This window comes from Phaseolus vulgaris, chromosome 8 (genome assembly GCF_000499845.2).
Source record: "Phaseolus vulgaris cultivar G19833 chromosome 8, P. vulgaris v2.0, whole genome shotgun sequence".
Lineage (NCBI taxonomy): Eukaryota > Viridiplantae > Streptophyta > Magnoliopsida > Fabales > Fabaceae > Phaseolus > Phaseolus vulgaris.
In genome coordinates this window covers 9,624,156-9,646,132 of record NC_023752.2, presented here as the reverse complement: position 1 = coordinate 9,646,132, position 21,977 = coordinate 9,624,156, and the positions used below count along the sequence as shown (strand labels likewise).

Sequence of the window (21,977 nt, the reverse complement as noted above, 5' to 3'; positions counted from 1 at the left end):
ACTAAAAATGTACTAAGATGATGATTATTTCCTTATATATATATATATATATATATATATATATTTCTAAATCAAATTAAAAAAATTATCCATAATTAAAAACTAAATTTAGGTCATAGTTAAATTTAGACAAAAAATATTCAATAAAATTTACTAACATACACTCACTTAATTTCTAGAAATAATATGCTAAAATATTATAACCTTAATCATCTTAAAATAGAACTAAAACAAAACGTGAATTTGATTATTTAAATATAGGTATATATTCAGTGCAATATTCAAACTAAAACAGTATTTCAGAATAAAAAAGCTAAAATACTATTCATTTTCATACATTTTGTTAACCAAACTGTTAGTGCAAGCAAGTACCTATACCGGTACTAACGCAGTTACTGGTTTTCAAAACTGAAACTTGTCAAAACAAATAAAAGTGAGATAAATTCACGGGTAAGTTATAAAAATATTTTCAATAATTTTAGTGTGAAATTTAAAAAGTGGTAAGATCCAATTATATTATTGTGTATATGCATTTTATTATTATATTTTGATTTTTATTAAAACTTTATGATATATCTTATATGAAAACTTTACTTTTTCAGAGGAATGATATTTTACCCTAAAGTATATGATATGATATAAGAAAAGCATTACATCCTCATAATAAGTGAGAGAGATTGGCATTGGAGAAGAACACGAGATTGGCACAAAGAAGAGAACGGGAGCGGCCGTTTCAACGGCCACCTCCACGTCAGCCAGCACCACCCTTACCACCGTTTATTTTCTAAAAATAAAGAAAAAAAGAGAAAAATAAAAGACAGAGGAACAAACCCAGGAATCTCTGTACCCAAAAAAATAGAGAGAACCCTCCATTTATTATTTTTATTTAAATTTTAAATTTAAATAAATAAATATTCGCGAACCCGATTTTGTTCTCTTGACAGCTTCAATTGTTCTCGACTCCGAAAGCTCCACCGTTGAAAAACGGAAGATGCAGCAGAACATCTTCAACTCCATTCGTAGCATGAAAATCATGGACGCTTGTAAGGGCACGCAGGTCCACGCGCTCAAACCCTCAGCCGCCGCCGCTGCCGATCGGAGCTCTGTCAGTGCAGCTGATAAACAGCTGCACACTTCGCTCGACCATTCTAAAAGCCCGATCGGTCGGACCAGACCGGTTTCTACTACAGCTCCGAGACACGACGCCGTTTCGGAGACTCTTCTCCCGTGCGGGCTTCCGGCTTCGGAGCTTCTGGAACCTTCGATTGAGCCTTCCTTGAAGCCCTTGGACTTTGTGGAAACCCTCGCCCGCGTACATCGAAGGGCTGAGTGTTGCGCGGCGCTCGAGAAATCCGAGGTGTATTTGGAGCAATGCGCGGTGTTGCGTGGCCTGCCGGATCCGAAGCTGTTCCGGCGGGGGCTCCGCGAGGCTCGGAGGCACGCGGCGGATGTGCACGCGAAGGTTGTACTGGCTTCGTGGCTGAGGTATGAGCGGAGAGAGGATGAGCTTGTTGGATCGAATTCGATGGATTGCTGTGGAAGAAACCTTGAGTGTCCCAAGGCTAGTTTGGTCCCCGGGTATGATCATGAATCGGTGTTTGATCGTTGTACGTGTTTTCTTAGAGAGATAGTTAGTGATTGTGTTGTTCGTAATCAGGAATGCGAACAAGAATGTTCCACTTCGAGTGAATATGTTGATGGTAGTGGTGATCGTGATGCTGAAGATGATGATGTGTTTTTCTGCATAGGTGATAGTGAAATTAGTTGTAGGAGGTACTCTATGGCTGCACTTTCAAGGCCGTTTGAGACAATGTTGTGTGGTGGATTTCTTGAGTGTAGGAGGGAGAAGATAAATTTCTCTATGAATTGTGTTTCTGTTGAGGCAATGATGGCTGTTGAGGTTTTTAGTAGAACCAAGAGGCTGAGTCAGTTCCCTCCTAATGTTATTCTTGAGATGCTTTCTTTTGCGAACAAGTTTTGTTGTGAGGAGATGAAGCATGCTTGTGACACGCATTTGGCTTCTCTGGTTTTGGACATGGATGATGCCGTGTTGCTGATTGAGTATGGACTGGAGGAGACTGCATATCTGCTTGTGGCGGCTTGCATGCAGGCGTTTCTGAGGGAGCTTCCTGGTTCTTTGGAGCGATGGAGTGTTATGAAAATGTTTTGTTGTCCGGAGGGTAGGGATAGATTGGCCCTTGTGGGGCACGTGTCGTTTGTGCTGTATTACTTTTTGAGTCAGGTTGCGATGGAGGAAGAAATGAGGTCGGACATGACAGTGATGCTCTTGGAAAGATTGGGAGAGTGTGCGGTGGAGGGTTGGCAGAAACAACTTGCTTATCACCAACTGGGAGTTGTTATGTTTGAGAGAAAGGAATACAAAGATGCACAACGTTGGTTTGAGTCTGCTGTTGAGGCAGGGCATATTTATTCTTTAGTGGGTGTTGCAAGGGCCAAGTATAAGCTTGGTCACATGTCTTCAGCATATAAGATGATAAACTCCCTTATAGAAAATTACAAACCAGTTGGTTGGATGTATCAGGAGAGGTCTTTGTATTGCACTGGGAAGGAGAAAATGGTGGATTTGCTCTCTGCAACTGAATTGGATCCGACTCTTTCTTTTCCATACAAATATAATGCTGTTTCTTTGCTGGAGGAGAATAAGATTGGAGCTGCCATTTCTGAAATTGATAAAATAATTGGTTTCAAGGTTTCTCCGGACTGCCTTGAGTTGAGAGCTTGGTTGTTGATTGCTATGAAGGATTATGAAGGAGCCCTTAGAGATGTCAGGGCAATTTTGACGTTGGATCCAAATTATATGGTGTTCTATGGGAATATGCATGGTGGTCACTTGGTAGAACTCCTCCGCCCTGTTGCTCAGCAGTGGAGCCAGGCTGATTGCTGGATGCAATTGTATGACAGATGGTCATCTGTCGATGATATTGGTTCTTTGGCTGTTGTACACAAAATGTTGGAAAATGACCCTGGGAAAAGTATCTTACGCTTCCGGCAGTCACTCCTTCTATTAAGGTAAGAATGAGCTTTGCATCACTTCAAGTCTAATGTCTCTAACCTTGTAAGTGGTTTTCCAAAAAATTCTCACTAAATGGAATTATTTTCCTGTTGGTTGTTTTGTAGTTCTCTCTGTTACTAGCAAGGGTGATTCATCTCTAAATATAGCTATATCTTTCTCTGTTAATTATTTTTCAGTTTAAACTGAATTCAATCATGAACATAATTCTGCACGGAATTTGTGGCTCTATTTGCTGCTAAATAGATTAGTTAGTTATGATGACTTGTGACCTTGTAGAATATTTAAATTAGAGGAAACTATAGCATCGTCATTGTTCATCCACCAAATTAGAAAAGGTAACCAGGTACTGTAGAACAGTTTTATTTGTAGCTTAAATGATCCGGTTGATGCTCTTAAGAAAGTGGAATTTAAGTCTAACCCAACTTCACAAAACTAGTCTGAAATGTTATATATATATATATATATCATAACTTAGTAATATCTTTAATTGATGTGGATCTTCAACACACTCTCTCACGTTGAGGATTAGACATCTCGAGCGTGAGACTAAGGGGAACTCGATAGCAGATGACACGGTAGGTCCAACAAATTTGACTAGAATAGACTCTAAATGACTGTGATGTGATATCACCTAAAGAAAGTGAAATTTAAATATAACTCAATCTCACCAAACTAGTTTATAAGATTAGTTTTGTACCTACTTATATTATATTTTAGTAATATCTTTAGTCGATATGAGATCTCCAATAGATACTATCCTTTTGGTGTGGGTTGTTGGGTCCCATGCTTCTAGATTCTTTATAGTTCAAGCTAGCATTAAGAATGAAGTTTTTGTTGCATAAAGAAGGAAAAAGAGGAAAAAGGAAAACCAATATTTGTTTTCTTTTTATGAAAAGTGAGAGGTTAGCTGGGAGTAATTCTCAATCCAAGAACACTTAATAAGTCAGAGTATTTCCTATTCCATTTTCTCCATACTAGGTTGTGGCATCTCAATTTTCCCAAGCCAGATATCTTTCCCTAGTTAAAAGATTTAAAATCAATAGCAAGCCCTTTTGGAAATACTTCAACATCCCTCATACTCTAACTGTCTTTATGAACCTTTAATCCACAGCGTGAACAATGCAGTATATGCAGAAATTTCAGAATTCATATGTAACAGAAGGTCATATTATACTTTACTATTGGAAATTATGTACAGGGCTGAGTTTCAAAATTGAGATGTTTCCTTGCCCTGTTTAAATGGTAGCAGGTTTTGATACAGGCAATGTTCTTTTTGTCGTGTTATTGTATCCTACTGCACTCTCTACCCGTAAGATAGATGGAAACTGATATCTCTTGATCTCTTTTTCAATGGTCAGACGATTCAAGTGTATATTTTTTCACTAGTTTTTTACATTTCAGTATCTACAGCAAATAAGGCATGCTATGCATTAAACTATTTCTAATTTTTGCTTGTTAATCACATAGGTTATTTGATTAGTGCTTCAGTCTCTACTATTTTTACTGCCTCGGCATGACCCTGTTCATAGCAGGCATTGATGCTTCTTAATCTTGCAGGTTAAATTCTCAGAAGGCAGCCATGCGCAGTTTGCGACTAGCCAGAAATAATTCATGTTCAGCACATGAAAGGCTTGTCTATGAAGGCTGGATACTATATGACACTGGTTATCGTGAAGAAGCATTGACAAAAGCTGAGGAGTCCATTTCTATTCAAAGGTCATTTGAAGCTTTCTTTCTCAAAGCTTATGCCTTAGCTGACTCAAGTCTTGATTCAGAGTCTTCGAAGTATGTGATCAATCTCTTGGAGGAAGCCCTTAGATGCCCCTCAGATGGTCTTCGTAAAGGACAAGTGAGTATTATACCTATTTTCAGATTAAAGATGTTAACTGGATGTCAGCGCTGAAGCAATGAGTTTATTAAAGTCATTCTTGTACATTGTAGGCGCTGAATAATTTAGGAAGCGTATATGTAGATTGTGGCAAGTTGGACCTTGCTGCTGACTGCTACAAGCATGCACTTAACATCAAGCATACACGAGCACATCAAGGGTTGGCACGTGTATATCATCTTAAAGAACAGCACAAAGCTGCATATGATGAGATGACAAAACTGATAGCAAAGGCCAGGAATAATGCATCTGCGTATGAGAAGCGTTCAGAATATTGTGATCGTGATATGGCAAAGAGTGATCTTAGTTTGGCAACACAGTTGGATCCCCTAAGGACTTATCCTTACAGATATAGGGCAGCAGGTAATCTTCTCACAGCTAATTATATTTTGTCTATTCTTGTCTTTATTTCTTTTGTTGGTGTGGAGTGTGATAGGACTATAGAAGGGGCTAGTGATTGTTAGCCATATTTGCATGTCAAACATTTGTTTTGACTGATTTGGATCCTTCCCTGTTATAGCTATAATGGTTTTAGCACTGAGTGGATGTTAGAGATACTGTAATCTTTCAGTGTGTGTTTTAACCTGCACTTTTCCTTTTATGCTGGGTTTTAGTACCACATGATAGCAAAACTTATAACTACCAACACAGACATCATGCGAACTTTATTTTGACTGCAAGCCATTATATATTTCTCACATTTTCATGGCTGATGCAAATCCCTGTCAGTTATAGCTTTACCGCAAGATCAATTGAAGATGTAATATGATTGTGAGAATCTCATTTTGAGGAAACATTATGGTTTGGATTTGTTAAATGATTAGGACATCCCTATCGGGGTTCTTTTCCTCTCAAAAAACTTTGAACTTTCAATGCAAACTTTGACCCTCATGTAGCTACGTCATCTAAGCTTTTAGAGAAGTTAGGTGAGAGAAGTCTATCAATATTAAGTATGGACATATTTGGACAAACTTCTTCATAAGCACTTATAGGAAAGAAAAATAAAAATAAAAAATAAAACATGAGAAAACTTCTACATATTAGCTTACACAAGCTATTTCAACTTTAGGAGAAACTTATTTAATTCATTCTTATTTTTCTCTTTTAAATGTCCTTATGGAGAAGTCTGTCCAAATATAAGTTTATTTTAACTTATCGAAGTTAATTTATTTTACTTTCTTATTTTATACTCCTATAAATGCTTATATAGAAATTTATGCAAATATGATCCAAGTGTTCATCAGATAAGCACTATAAGCACTTGTGTATAGGTTATTTGCATAAAGGAAATAGGATAAAATAAACTATTTTCGTATAAGCTGTAAGCTGTTTAACTTATTCTTGGGGAGCTTTTTGAACTAAGCTGAAAACAGCTTATGGCAATATCATAAGCTACATTCGTAAGCTTTTCTTACTCAAATATTTATGTCATAAGATTAAATCCGAAAAAGCTATAAATAAACTCTTCCAACCTAGCCCTTAATCTATTAATCTTTCGTCATCAGTGGTATGATATCTTGCCCATAAACTTTCTTTTGCTCTTCTTTATCATGTTAGGCTATTATTAATGCTCATCATTGTAACTTCGTCAATAGATTTTTCTGCCATCCTTAAGATATTAGTAATTTCCGTATTTGTGGAAGGACTCAATGTTAAAATTATGATTATTATTGAATTGTACAACTTTCATAAAGCTGCTATTTGGGTGTATGTACCTAGCCTAAGGGGTTGAGTGTTGTAGCATAAAACTTTTTCTTGTAATGCACTCTTCTCTCCTTCATAAATAGAAAATATACATTAGGTGAGTAAGCGAATCACTGAGTTTTCATCACATCCAAATTCAAGTTGGTATAGCCCTGTCTTGGATCACCATTGACCATTGTTTACTCTCATTTCGATTGGTAAAGTCAGGATTAGGTGCACCTCGAGAAGCATGATCCAACCCTAATGCTTGTGTGACCAAAATCTTCACAACGCCCCATTATGTGTTGATCTTCATGTGTTCCATGTGTCACCTTCTCGGTGTCAAAATCACACCATATTATCATTGTTCTTCTCGTTAACATCTTTTGGGCACACTTTTGTGCTTGTCTTCCTAGTCTGACGTACGTAGATAGCATATGAAGACTTTCTCTCCTCCAACTTAGTCCTTTTCTCCTCTTCTCAAATCTATTTGTGGCTTTTTGTTTGGAAAGACTTCTATTATTTTTGCTCCTTGTTTTGCTACTTCTACTATTACCACGACAAAACTCAAGTGGAAGAACTACTTATCTTGGTCCACATCAGAGGAGTTATGGCTCCTTGGTCAAGGATACCATGATCATTTGGAAAAGGAAGTTAGTGCTGTTTTGAATAAAGATAAATTTTAGTGGTAGAAACTGCACTTCTAGTTATGTGTTGTGTTTTCAGCTGAACATGATGTTTTAGAAATAATTAGATCCTTTAAGACATGCTCTTTTTTTTATATTGACATTCAACTTCTCTTTGATGTGACTCAAACAGTAGCCTCTCACACAAATTAATCGTAATATTATTTCACACATAGTAAAGGTGTGGGTTGTAGTAAAGGAGATTTCTTGTGGATGAGTCATTGAAGGATATCAACAAAAAATTTTATAAGTTATACATGGTGGTCCTAATTATGAGAAGTCTACACTAGGATTTTGATAATGTACAAGACTAAATTTTAGTTGCTGATAAAATTCATTGCATGGTTAGCTTAGTCACTGGACCTTTTCGGGGTTAGGGTTTAGGGTTCAATTGAAGTTATTGAAACATCAACAATGCAAGCACCACGAGGAAGATGTCATAGCAACCGAGGAGGATGTGGTGGCTGGAGTGGATGTCTTGACTGCACATGCTACAAAAGAATGAGTCATACCCAAGAGAGTTGCTACTCCTTGCATGGTTTTCCAGAAAAGGCAACCTATGTGCCTAGTTCTGAGAAGGAAAGTCTAAGTTCTCTAATGAGTAGTAGCAAAAATATTTGAGACTTAAATGCCAAGTGTTTCAACAACTTGTATTTCTCAATCTATGGAAGGTCAAGGTCTATGAATACTTGAATCAAATAAAGAGTGAAGAACTAGCATTCACTCAAATATTTGGAGACCTAGCATTATCACATCTTTTGGTTTAGATATTTTGTAACCCTTACGGATTCTCCCGTTGTAGTTGTTTTTTTTATTGAAAGACAAATATAAACTCTTGTCCATATTTCTCTCCTTTAATGAGATTAAGAATCAATTTGGAAAAATAATTAAAGTCTATTGAAGTGACAATGCTAATTGTTGAGGTTTTCATCTTTATCCTCATAGGGTATTTACATCAACCTAGTTGTTCCTGTTCCCTATGGAAAGAAGACGGTTGGTTGTAGATGAGTCAAGTTGGGCATAGAAGTGAAATTGATTACCTTAAAGCTCGGCTAAAGAATACATATAAATTTATGGACTGGAGTAATGTGATACTTTTTATCTCGTGGGCAAGATCAACACATTTACACTTTTTCTTACATTGGCTACTATTTGCCACTGACCACTTCACCAACCTAGCATTTAAAGTGGTTTCCTTCAAGGTGATATTGAGGAGGAAATTTACACGGAGCAACTTCCTAGACTTGCTATTTAGGGGGAGTTTGGCCTAGTGTGTTATTTAGGGGGAGCAACATCGCTCTCTCTATGGTCTGAAGCACTCACCTCGAGCTTGGTTTGGTAAATTCAATCATACTGTGTAGGTTTTTGGACAAACAAAGTGAGGCAGATCATTTAGTTTTCTATTTTCATATTTCTCGAGTGGTGTGTTATCTAATGGTCTATGTTAATGATATAGTTATTACAAAGAATGATACTACTAGGATTGCTCGACTAAAGGAGCACTTGTTGATCCATTTTCAGACTAAAGATCTTTGTTATTTGAAATACTTAGTGGGTATTGAAGTGGCACCTTAACATATAGGAGACAGGATTGACAAATTGCAAGCTGATTAATAGTCCTATAGATCCAAGTCAAAAGTTTATGTTGAACCAAGGTGAAACTTTTTCAGATCTAGAAAGATATAGGAGGCTAATAGGAAAACTCATTTATCTCAATATTACAAGATCTGATATTTCTTATATGGTCGGAATTGTTAGTCAATTCATGCAGAATCCTAACATTAATCACCGGAATGCTGTAATTTGTATTCTTAGGTATATCAAAAAGGCTCTTGGACAAGGATTTGTATGGGGACCAAGTAAATACTCAAATTATCGGGCACTGTGATGCAGATTGGGCTGACTGTCCCATTGATAGAAGATGCATCACAAGATATTGTGTATTCAATGAAGGAAATATTGTCTCTTAGAAGAGTAAGAAATAAAATGTTGTTGTCCAATCTAGTGCAAAAGCTGAATATAGATCCATGACTTTGGGCACTTGTGAACTTGTGTGGATTAAACAACTCCTTCAAGAGTGAAATTTTGAGAAGTTGATAAGCAAACAACCCTCCATATTGCTTCCAATCTTGTGTTTCATGAAATGACCAAATACATAGAGATCAATTGTTATTTTATAAGGGTGAAGCTGGGGAACTCTTTACTGGATTTATTGGCTCTAAGGACCAGCTAGCTGACATTCTCAGTAAGTCCTTGAGAGGGCTTAGAATTCAGTTTATACATTCCAAGCTTGGTGCATACATCCAGTTTGAAGGGGCGTGTTAAAATTATAAGTACTATTGTATTGTACAGCTTCCATAAAGCTACTTTTGAGTGTATATACCTAGCGTAAGGGGTTGAGTGTTATAGGATTTAACTTTTCTTTGTAATGTACTTCTATAAATAGAAAATATACATCTGCTGAGTAAGTACCTCACTGATTTTTCATTACATCCAAATTCAAGTAATAACTACTTGAACAAAATAATTTTCTACCCTTCAGCTGTATTCATTTATTTGTTTATGTACCCTATCTTCACCTTTTTAAGTTAAGAGCATTAGTGATTAACTTTCCTCTAATCTAAATTAAATACTGCATTCATGCTCCTTATCGAAACATAAACTTGCATTAATAGTAGTTCATTAAAACCCCTCGTAACATCATAATGGTGAAAGGTTATGGGAAATAACACATGTATCTTAGCACTTATTGAGTATAAAATAAGCTTTAGGCATTTCCTTAAGTCTTGGAGGAGTAGTTTATATATTTTGTGACTTTGTGTAGAAAAACATGCCTATCAAATTTCACATTTCTGGAAGGTGCCTTGCTCATTTTTGGCTATTTTATCTTGACACCAGCAACCATTGAAATTGAGCCTATTCTTGTCTGATAAGCTAAAATAAATCATTAGAGGTTCCTTTTTTGTATGTTTTTTTGTTGTTTTGATTTTAGTCTTAATTCATACAAATGTATTTTGTTTGCTATAAACGTTGTGACAGAATAATGCAATCATGTTTTTGTCTTGAATCCTTGAAACCTGTTTATGAATTATCTTAGATTCCTCGAGATGCACATAAATTGTCAAGTTCTAACATGGGGTCCCTTTCTCTTAGTTTTAATGGATGATCATAGGGAAGATGAAGCAATAGCAGAGCTTTCAAGGGCCATTGGTTTTAAGCCAGATTTGCAACTGTTACATCTTCGAGCTGCATTTCATGATTCAATGGGTGATTATATTTCTACCGTCCGAGATTGTGAAGCAGCCCTTTGTCTTGATCCTAGCCATGCTGAGACGTTAGAGCTTTGTAATAAAGCACGGGAGCGAATAAATGAACAAAAAGTGAGAGAGTCAAAAACCAATGATCAGGTGTTCTCGGAGTGTTCCTTATGGTGACAGGCCTATTCTTGCCAACCTATACTTTTTTACACCTCACGACCCAGTTATCATCAGTGCTATTTATCTATTGGATTCTGTCTACTGAAATAGTCTGGTCCACATATCTTTTAGGCTAACCTTCTGGATGCTGAATTACAGAAGTGAAAGGGCAAGTTAGAAAGATAATTTTGGATTGCAACTGAACGGGAAGGAAGGAAAGATAGTTTGTAAATATATGTAATGAATTATGGTTTTGCCAGCTTATGGGTGCAGATGCCACTGCTGTTTCCAATATACAACACCGGCAGGGATGGTTATAAGTTACCACAGTTTTAGACAAACTTGTACATGAAAGTCAGTTTGTTATGCAACAGATGTCATATCAACATGTTTGGATTACCGGCATGGAGCTTCCAAAATTATCTTTGAAGCAAGAGATACACATGTTATTCTTTTGCTAAATTTCTGAACGGTATTCCAATCAAAGGTCTAGATATTTACCACAAATTTTTTGGCCGAGCAATCGCCAATTCACATTGTGTTGTTTTTTCAGTCCTCTCTGTTGTATAAAACACAATTCCCTTGCAACTCCTTTTTACTGTGTACTGTGACAGAGAGTTCTCTTTGGAGAACCATATCCATACAAGCTATGAAAGTTTTCATCTATTCAATTCGTCTGTATTTTTCTTTTTACCCCCACCCCTACACACTCTAAATGAATTTTCTGTTGATTATTTAAATTGACTCAAACATATATCTACCTTGTGATATGTTTATTGAAAAGTTTAAACATAGGCATGTCTGTTCAGCTGCTGTATACACGACAGTTTTTTCTTCCCCTTCTTCATCCTTTAGCGCTGCATACATAGGACCTCCTCCTTCTCAAATTATTTAACGTTAAATATCTGACTTCCTGTTTCTCTTCCACATGGAAGGGGGTTATCAACTCGCCCGTGACCATTTTAAAGCAGGACTTGGTATAATGAATTTCACGAGATATCTATATTTTGAACTGATATTTTTATTCCACTCAACTAACTGGATCCCATATTCTCTCTAATGAAGATTTTAATGATTTAACCAACCCTTTTGATAGTCCTTCCGGTCACAAAATCAGCCCTACACAGAGGAAGGAGAAAAAAAGAATCTGGAAGCGATGGATTCCAAACGACCTAGAGAGTTAAACTTTAATGCACCTCTTTTTTCAACAAAGCGTTTTGGTTTTTCAGGTGTTGCAGATACATCTTGCTCCTCAAGCTCCCTTGGCAGTATAGTACCAAATACAAGTGTTCCATTTTCATGGGAACAAGCCCCAGGGAAGCCAAAAACCATGGAGAGGAGTGATAGCATCTATGGAGACATAGACACCCCGCGGCTAAGACCACCTCCTTGCCTTTGGCATCCACTAGAAGAAGCAGCCAAATCTGAAGTATATAATGGTGTTCTTGCATTTGATCAAGACGATGGTTGTGATGGCGACAATGAAGATGATGACAAGAAGAATGATTCTTTCTCAGATGCAATGGATGTTTTGTCTCTCTCTGAGGCATTAGACATTATGCAACAATCAGAGACAGCTCACAGTGAAAGCAATGATGGGTTGAGATTAAAGCTTGCAGAGTCTAATGGTTGTCAATCTCCAACCTATATGATCAACCGTTTTCTTCCTGATGCCAATGCATTGGCTGCATCATCTGAACATATTTCCTACGATTCAAAAATTAGTGATACTTGTAGTCATGAGGGTTATCTCCAAGGTTCCACAAGCCATTCATATGCTTCTTCTCCAAAAGGTTGCGGCCTGGAATTTATCTTCTCTTGGCTTATGAAGAATAGGCTTTGTGCTATAAAGAGTCCTGTTCTCCCATCATCTGCAAATGTGCAGAAGCATCGACACAGTTCAAAACATAAGAAACATCGTTTATCAATTCACAGGCCCTGCGCAAATGTGAAAGAAGATAGTCGAGGAATACAGTGATCTGCTGTATTAATATTTGGTAACCAATTTTTTTTTGTTCATTTTTCTTTTATGCACAATACTTACCAGCTTAAACAATATGCTCATGTTTTATGTCAATGCTTAACCAGTTCAATTGGAGTGTAACGAAAACTCAATCCATTTGGGCCAGTTACTTCCTTTCTGGAAAACCAGTAATGGGTAGTTAAATTCATTTCATCTAGTGATTCAGAATTGTAGAGAAGATGTAGAATTAGACACAATATGTCATGTTTTTCTTCCATGACTGCAAATAATTTTCGTGCTGATAGAAGAACATTAATCGTAACTTCAATTGATAATGTTGAAGAACCTTCAACAAAATGGAAGAATGTCACATAAACCAAGTAAAATGAGTTCACTATGAGGTTCACCTTATAGTTTATTCGTGTGCAAACTTGATATCATTCATAGTTTCAATGATCTTAAACAGATAACATATCACTGGAAACTGGAAAATCTTGATTTATTTGACACTTTTTTTCTTCTAACTTCAAACAAATTACGAGGACAAACAAACTCCATGTTAATCTCACCTATACTTGGAATTATCTTTTCTTTGCTAATACACTCATTCAATTGTTTGCATATGAGATACAAATGTTACAAACCAGCTTACCCAAATATAGTTTCTAGATCTCTTAACGCAAAAAACTTCTAACATCATCACACAGATCAATAAAAGTAATTAATTTAATCGATTCTTTTTAATTTTAAACAATTTTACAAATATACCAAATTGATCCTTAATATTAATTACTTTCAAAGTTTCCTTCTCGTTATTTCTTAATAAAAAACACAAATAAGAAAAAATAAAGAAAATAAATTTAATATTTTATATAAATTGTAAAATGCCTTATAAAAAGAACAATCAATTTCTTCTAAATTTTGTCTTGTTTTAAAAGATCAAAGGTTATATCTTAATAAAGTAAAACAAAAAAACATTTTAGAATATTATTTAAACTTTAAATCAAACATAAGACAATATTACAATAGCTTTCCTCATCTATATTGAGTGATTATAATTAAATAAAAATCAGAATGAACATTCAGTTCATTAAAAAAATCAATCACTTGACTAATTTTAAAAAGAAAAGGAAAAATATTACTAAATACTTCCATAAAATTATAAAAACATTGGCTTAATTTTACATTTTACCATTCCCTTATTATTATGTTGTAAATTTTACTATTCAACTTTATTTCTTACACATTTTATCAATATATACTTTTTAAATTTTACTGAGAGTTTACATATCTCATAAAATAGTATTATTATTATTGTAAAATAACATTGTTTTATTATCAACATGATAACATGATAGGTTGTTGAGGGGTGAAATGTATTTAGAGAAATTTTCGCAAATACACTCTTTAGAAAATTCCGAGAGAATGGATTGATTTAAAGAAAATCAGATTGATTTTCTTATTTAAATTGCAATTTCAGAAATACAACAAATTAATTTTTAGATTAACAAATTTTATTTCTCACTTAAGAATTCCATCTAATGCAGTTCTTATTTTTATATGGTGAGAATATTGATGACAATATCAAAGATAAAAGTTTTGAATGCAATTAGTTATCAAAGATTCAATTTAGTTTTAAAAATCAAGATATTGAAGAAACAATTGAAATGAGATTAAGATCTTTATTTTAGATTTAAAAACTGGAAGCTTTGAAAGACACAAAAAATTTATTCAAAACAGTTTTATGCAAAAGATTGATTAATAATAAGAAAAAACACTTTCCTTTAAAAGTTTGATTTGATGTGAAGAATCTTAAAACATTTGTTAAACCAAGATTGTTTTAGGTGACTACTTTTCAAGAATAAAACTGTCAAAAATTAAGGATTCCTTGAGTTTTAAGTTTGATTAAAGACAAATCAAAATCTTGAAGACAGAATGTGATTCACGCCAATATAGTACTAGAAAACAATCGATTTAATTATGAAATAACAAGTTTTTTTCATCACAAATTTCTAAATTTTAATTTTAAGAGGCAGTTTAAGGAAGAAAAATGACATACACAAATTTATACTAGTTCTAGTTCACTCAATAAGACCTACATCCAGACCCACCTTACACCAAGATGGATTCCACTAAAACAAAACAATCTTTACAAACAACTTAGTTCTTGAACCCTCCAAGAACAAAGATCACAAGCTGAAACACATTATTTCAGCAACACATTTACTTCTAGAAACACTATCAAGAAGTACATACAAACACTTTTACGAAGAAAAAGAATTAGGAAAAAGAACACCTTATTTGCAAACTACGGAACTCAAACCCGTATCCTCACTGCTGGAGAACTTTGATAGAACTTCAATTCCCAAGCCAAAAGTAATCAGCATAAGAACTCTTACAGTTTTTAAGAAAAAATTTCGTAAACTAAGCTCACATGGAAACCTCAATGAAAATCGCTTGAAAGCTGTAAACACTTTGTAATTGCAAGGGATGATTTGAACTGAGATAAAACTCTCTTTTTATAGGATTCAAATCAAAACAATTTTGAAAACTGTTATAAAACAACAAATTAAAACTTGAAAGAACATATTGTATTTTGAAAAAACACTTGGTGGTAACATAACCAACCTATGATTAGTTGAAAACTGATGAATGTGTGAGCAAAACTGATTTTGGAGACAAAATAGAATTTTAAAAATATCAAAACAGTTTCGATGCAGTGCAAATGAATCAATTGTTTTATCAAACAAAAAATTAAATTTTTACTACAATAAAATGCACTACAAAAAAAAGCAGTATTATCTACAGATTTTTACCCACGGATCTGAGTCCGTAGGTAAATTCAGCATTACCTACGGATATTACCTACGAACAACATTACCTACAGATTCTGAATCCGTAGGTAAATTCAGCATTACCAACCAACTATTACCTACAGATCTTATTACCTACCAACTTTTACCTACGGATCTCTATTACCTACCAACTATTATCATAATAATTATATACATAATATTAAAAATATTAATATAATATGAAAAATTATAAAAACATAATTCATATTCATAAATAATAATAATCATAACTAATTTATACATATTATTAATATTAATATAATAATTTAAATAATATAAATAGTATTATATTAATAATATAAATAATATTAATAATATTAATAGTATTAATGATATTAGTAATATAACAAAATTAATAATATCAGTAATAATAACATTAATAATAAAAATACTATTAATAAAAATATATATATATAAAATTAACATTATTTATAATATTAATAATATTAACACCATTTATAATATTTATTAATATTAATAAATATTTATAATAATATTTAATAATATTCATAATATTTCATAATATTCATAATATTTCATAATATTAATAATAGTTAATAATATTAATAATATTTAATAATATTAATAATCATAACATGTAAACAAAACTTGACTGGTGTAATGGTTAAAGCTTCTATAGACATATTTCAAGGGATTTGGCTTTGAGTCCCACCGGTTACATTAGTTTAGTTCTAACATTAATTATAATTGTCATAGCATTGGTGGGTAATGTTGTTTTCGTTACCCACGGACATAATATCCATATGTAAATTACCGACGCTAACATTACATACGGATTTTGTCCTTAGGTAAATTGAATTTTTCTTGTAGTGATGGTTTTGAAAATCTTTGAGCATATTTTTAAAACTCTTTTTAAGAGACCTTTGTGTTTAAGTTCATCACCATGACTATGAGATATGAGGTTGAATCAAAGTGCAAAAGGTTACTTAAACAACTTTAACCTAACTAAGACCATGAAATACATTTTTTATTCACCTTCGAACATGTTATCTTCATCAAACACTTCTTCATGAAAGTTGAGTAGAATCTTCACTTATCCTCAACATAGACGACACTAATATTTGTTTTCCAAGTAGTATTCCCAATAACAACAATTTACTCACATTTGCTTTTTTACGCAATGTCCACATCGACTAGAGATTATGACATTTCATAGTATATAAGTAAGTGCAAACTTTACCTTATAAGCTGGTTATGAGATTGAGTTAAACTTAAAGTCTACGTTGGCCTAAATTAGACTTAAAATCCATTACTTAATAATTATTTAATTTTATATATATTTGATTCTCTCCACGTTACCGTTAAAATAAGTCTAAAATTTCTGAATTGTTCATTGAGATAATAATGTTTATAGTGCTTATTTTTTTTTTAAAAAAATTTTGTCTCTGATTTTTAAACTAATAGTTTGTTTCTATATTTGTAAAACTTCCCAAACTTTAATCCTTAAAACGAATATTTTTCTTTTTACAGATAAAGAAAACATTGTTTAAAAAATACAAAGACATAATGAATAAGAAGATATTGGAGGAAAACAAGGAAATTGAAGGACTAAAAACAAAGTTATAATCCAGTGAAACTTACAAGTTCATGCACAGATTGTTATATTTAACTTAAAATAAAACTGAACCTAATTCATTTCCTTCCCTTATAACATAACATGTTAATGGATTAAGCAAAGCAAATCATATATTGCCAAAAATAAAGTTTTGTTTGTTATTAATACAAAAAAAATGAAAGAATTACACAAGAAGTATGCATATAATTGGAAAAATACACTAGTTGAAAATGCTATACATGATTATTTGCTATCTACCAGCATCCATGGACTTGGTACTCATGCTAATGGAGGACAAATAGCCTGATGTTTCAACAGTTCTCAAAGATGACGTGACTTCTAAGAAACCTGAGTTCATTCTGCTGCTGCTATTAGAACCAAAATGTCCCCAATCAGCAGTATCAGGAAGAGGGTCATCAAAGTTTAGGTACCTTGTAACTTGTTTCATGGTAGGTCTATAATCTGGTCTATGTTGAGAGCATAGTAAACCCAACTTGAGAACCAACTCAACTTCTTCCGCATCATAAACTGAATCCAGCTTAGGATCAACCACCTCAAGAAGTTGACCCAAATGGTAGTTCTCAATCGCCCATTCCACCAAGAAAAACTGATCTGAATCAAGAGGCCTTTTACCTGTGACCACTTCAAGGAGCACAACCCCTAATGCATACACATCAGTTTTTGTAGAAGCCTTTCCTGTGCGAGTTAGCTCTGGTGCAATGTAGCCAATGGTGCCAACCACATTGGTTGTGTGTGATGCTTGACCATGGTTATAGAGCCTTGCAAGTCCAAAGTCACCTAAACGTGCACTCAAGTTCCCATCTATCAAAATATTGCTAGTTTTCACGTCTCTATGGATCACCACTTGCTCCCACTCTTCATGCAAGTACAATAGTCCAGCACTGATGCCTTTCAGAATGTTGAATCTTTGCCCCCAGTCCAAAACAAAGTTGTTATCGGGGTTATATAGGACAAAATCAAGGCTTCCATTTGGAATGAAATCATAGACTAGGAGTAGGTCATTCTTTTTCTTGCACCATCCTTGAAGGTTCACCAGATTCTTGTGCCTCAACCTTCCCAAGCTTTCAATCTCAGCTGCAAATTCCCTCATTCCATGGAAAGGGCTTCTCACAATCCTCTTAACAGCTACTTCAGTTCCTGTAGTTGGTAAGACTCCTTTGTAGACAGCACCAAAGCCTCCAACTCCAATTAGTTGGCTCTCTTCGAACCCTTGTGTGGCAAGTTTAAGATCTTTGTATCTAAACCTGTGAGGACAATCCTTCTCCCAGTCCTCAAGAACCTCAAAATCCATGTATCTCTTACAACATGCCAGAAAAATTAGAAGACACAAAAGGCTCAAAATCAAAGCAGACAAGATGGCAACTGCAACCTGGACCCAAGGAAATGAAGATGGATCTTCCTCCTTGGGTGGTGGATTTGGAAGATTAGAAGAATTCAGTGAAGGGGCAACACCGTTCACCGCAAAACTCCACCCTAGAAGATAATGAGAGCTTGTTTCCTGGCCCGTTGATGCTGAGAAACCAACAAACATGTTTTCCTTCATAACGTTGGAAAGGTCAAGGTTATAATTATTGATAAGTGGTGTGCTGGGCCTTGGTAATTCCCAAGGAGCTATTGTTACATTCAGAGTTTTCTTTTCACCATCATACTCTATCCAAGCTTGGACAGCATCAACCTTGGCCATTCTAAAATCGTCCTTTACAGTAGCAGTACCCTCTTCAATGTATGCAGCTGGTTCAGTAATCTTTGATTCCATGCCATTTGTATTGACCCCAACATGGTTTCCTTCAGAGTCTGCGTCACCTTTGTGACCATTTACAGTGTCAAACTCAACAGCAAAGATGTGATTTGAGGCCTCCCCATCATTGGTGGAGTTAAAAAGACCAAGATAGTGGCCAGCCTCAGCCCCTGGAAAGTGTGTTGATGGTGCTATGGTGAAGGCAAGGCCAAAGCCTCCAGAACCAGAATTAGGGGATACAATTGAGAAAACAAAGTTGGTGCTGAAGGAATAAGCATAGGGTTGAGGGTCTGTTTGGTTAAGCATTTGGAAGGGTGTTTTGTAGAATGCACGGCCTACAATATTGGTTGATCTGTTGGTGAGTTTAAGTAAATGGCTGGTTTTGATGATGGAAGATCCTTCACGGCTTATTTCACTGTTTTCATCAAATCCTTCATAGATCAAAGTCTCCAAGGAGGCAATTTGGTGTAAGGAAGAGAGAAATAAGAGGAGCAGAAGAGTTTGAGAAGCCATAAGAGATAAGAAACCAATGCTAAGAGATACTGGCAATATTGGTTGACAAGTGAATCAACTGTGGGGGCCTTTATTTAAGTACTGAATTGGTCAAAGCCAAGAACATGCAAGGAAAGTCGTCTTTCTCATCTTCTTACATGTGAATGTTAATGCAACTAATCAACTCTCTCTACTCCAAACTCCTACAAAATTATTTAAATAGAAATAAATTAACTAAATTAGATATTATTTAAGAAACAAATAAATAATTTTTAAATTCATATCTAATTAGCTATTAATGTTTTAACTACTAATTATAATTATTATTCAAATTTTAAAGTTAGTGGTTAAAACCTTAATAGCCAGTTAGATACCAATTTAGAAACTATTTATTAATGATAAAAATTAATTTAAATACTAATAATTTTATTAACATATAAAATAATACTTAATTTAGTTAATATATCAACTAATTATTTTTTATTATTAATTTTTATTTAATATATTTTTTAGTGCGTCAATTTAATTTTTTCATATTTTTTAAAATTATATTTTTTATTTTATAGAAGCCCTTTTATTTTACATTTGATAGAAAGCTTAGTCTTCTTTAGGCTCTACTTTTACAATACAAAGTTAAACACATGATTAAGTTAAGTTAAATGTTAACTCCCTTATGTACTTTTAATTTAGTTTTTGTACATGTATTTTATTCTTAATTTATTCTGTACAGGGCTAATTTATTCTTAATTTAACGCATACTTAAAGCATTTTTTAAAATTAATTTCTATAACTCCTATATGAATTATATTTAGTTTCATTCTCGCCATTGGACTTCAAGTATTTTATTTTCCTCTCTAACCCTAAATAACGTTTATCTTCTTCCTTTTCAAATAGGATTATGGAAAAACTAACCAAATCAATACGAATATAAAAATATCAACCTATCTAAGTAGATATTTTTTGGTAATACACTGAACCCTAAAAGAAAACACTTAATATGTTAAAATTGATACACCGCTTAGTATAGGATTTTTAATGATTATGTGTATATAGCTTTTTTTTAATAAGAGTTGAATTATTCTTTAAATATTTTTATTTATTTAATTTTTTCTTTGCCTATAATTTCTTTTATAAATATATATATATATATATAATTAACTTAGTAAAGGGTCAATATTGAAGGTCAATGGTGAGGGAGGAAATTGTTTTGGATTGAATCGTTAAAAAGTGCAAACTTCATTTGATGACTCAGACTAAACACGTAAGGATTGTACCTATAAGGGTTGATTTAAACATGTTTAAAATAAAAATTAAGAATAGTTTAAGCATAAAGGAATGGAATTAAAAATATGGTAATGCATGAAGTTATCAACTAGGATTTCTAGAGATGATGTCATATGACAAATCAATAATCTTCGTATATACATACAAATTTAAGAAGTTTTAATGCATAGGAATCAAATTGAAAATTACATCACGTATATGAACTAAATTGTGTGTTTAATCTAAACAGTATAAAAGAGATTACCCAAATTGTATTATTCTCTCTTCCACTTTTGCCATAAAAGGTACGTATCATAATGTCAACATATAAATACCAAAAAGTATTAGAACAACTTTCTTTAATATACTCTTTCTAACATTCATTTTCAGTTATTGAAAAACTATAAAATCACAAATAAGACCCATTAACAAAAATAAGAATAATAAATTCTGTAATTTTTTGATAAATTTCAATCAAGAACAAGAAGATTACCACTACAAGAATATCATCAAATAGAAACTAATTTTTAGAGACTAAAATAATTAGTTGGAATAGTAACTAAATTAGAGACCATTTTATAAACTAAAACAAAAATTGGTTTCTAAATTAGTTTCTATTATTGTTAAATAGTTTCTAAATTGGTAGAGACCAGATTTAGAAACTAAATAATTGGTATAGTTAAAACCTTAGTTGCTAATTAGATACCAATTTAGAAACTATTTAACAATAATAAAGACTAATTTAGAAACCAATTTTTGTTTTAGTTTCTAAAATGATCTCTAATTTAGTTACTATTGCAACTAATTATTTTGATCTCTAAAAATTTGTTTCTATTTCATGATTTTCTCGTAGTAGTGTACATAGTACTAATCATCCAAAAAAATTGCAACATTACCCAAACACTTTTTTTTTTTCATTTACAAGAGGTGTATAGTGTATTTTTTTTTTTGTATTTCAAACAAGTAAGGGAGAGATGAGTATAATAAGGATAAAAAATAATATACTAAAAAACATGTTTCATAGTATTTTTCGATAGTCATTGTATTTTATCTAGAACATGAGCCAATTAAGACTAGTATAGTTTAACGTGAGACACTTTTCCATTACTTGAATGCTCACATTCCAATGTTCTTGGATGGAAGTGTAATTTTCTTAGTTTGAAGGGACCTTAATATACTTATTTTTGCGATGGAAATGGGTTTGAAATTTCTGAACTATTGTGTCCCACCATTTGAAAATGGTGAAGCTCATGACATAGAAGATGCTATGAAGAACCCCAAAGCGTAGGAGTTGGAACAAAGTCTTGGGCAAGCTGATTTATTTTGCGTAATGGAATAAGACCGCAAGCTTAGCCATCTTAT

The 21,977-nt window shown here is 33.6% G+C and overlaps 2 protein-coding genes across 3 annotated transcripts; one reads left to right on the top strand and one right to left on the bottom strand.

Annotated features, from left to right (window-relative positions):
* Window positions 1-404: 404 nt before the first annotated feature.
* Window positions 405-12,881, top strand: LOC137823447 (ethylene-overproduction protein 1-like). Of its 2 annotated transcripts, none has more exons than XM_068628586.1 (4): window positions 405-3,030; window positions 4,592-4,883; window positions 4,976-5,285; window positions 10,445-11,378. In XM_068628586.1, exons 1-4 carry the CDS (start codon window positions 992-994, stop codon window positions 10,723-10,725), a joined length of 2,922 nt encoding a protein of 973 aa, XP_068484687.1. In that variant the 5' UTR covers window positions 405-991; the 3' UTR covers window positions 10,726-11,378. The 2 variants fall into 2 exon arrangements, with proteins under 2 accessions (XP_068484687.1, XP_068484686.1); XM_068628585.1 differs by lacking the exon at window positions 10,445-11,378 and adding an exon at window positions 11,937-12,881 and having other exon boundaries at window positions 624-3,030.
* A 4,333-nt stretch (window positions 12,882-17,214) lies between these two features.
* Window positions 17,215-19,423, bottom strand: LOC137826758 (lectin-domain containing receptor kinase VI.4-like). The gene has a single exon (XM_068632894.1). It carries the CDS (start codon window positions 19,371-19,373, stop codon window positions 17,352-17,354), a length of 2,022 nt encoding a protein of 673 aa, XP_068488995.1. The 5' UTR covers window positions 19,374-19,423; the 3' UTR covers window positions 17,215-17,351.
* Between the last annotated feature and the right edge of the window lie 2,554 nt (window positions 19,424-21,977).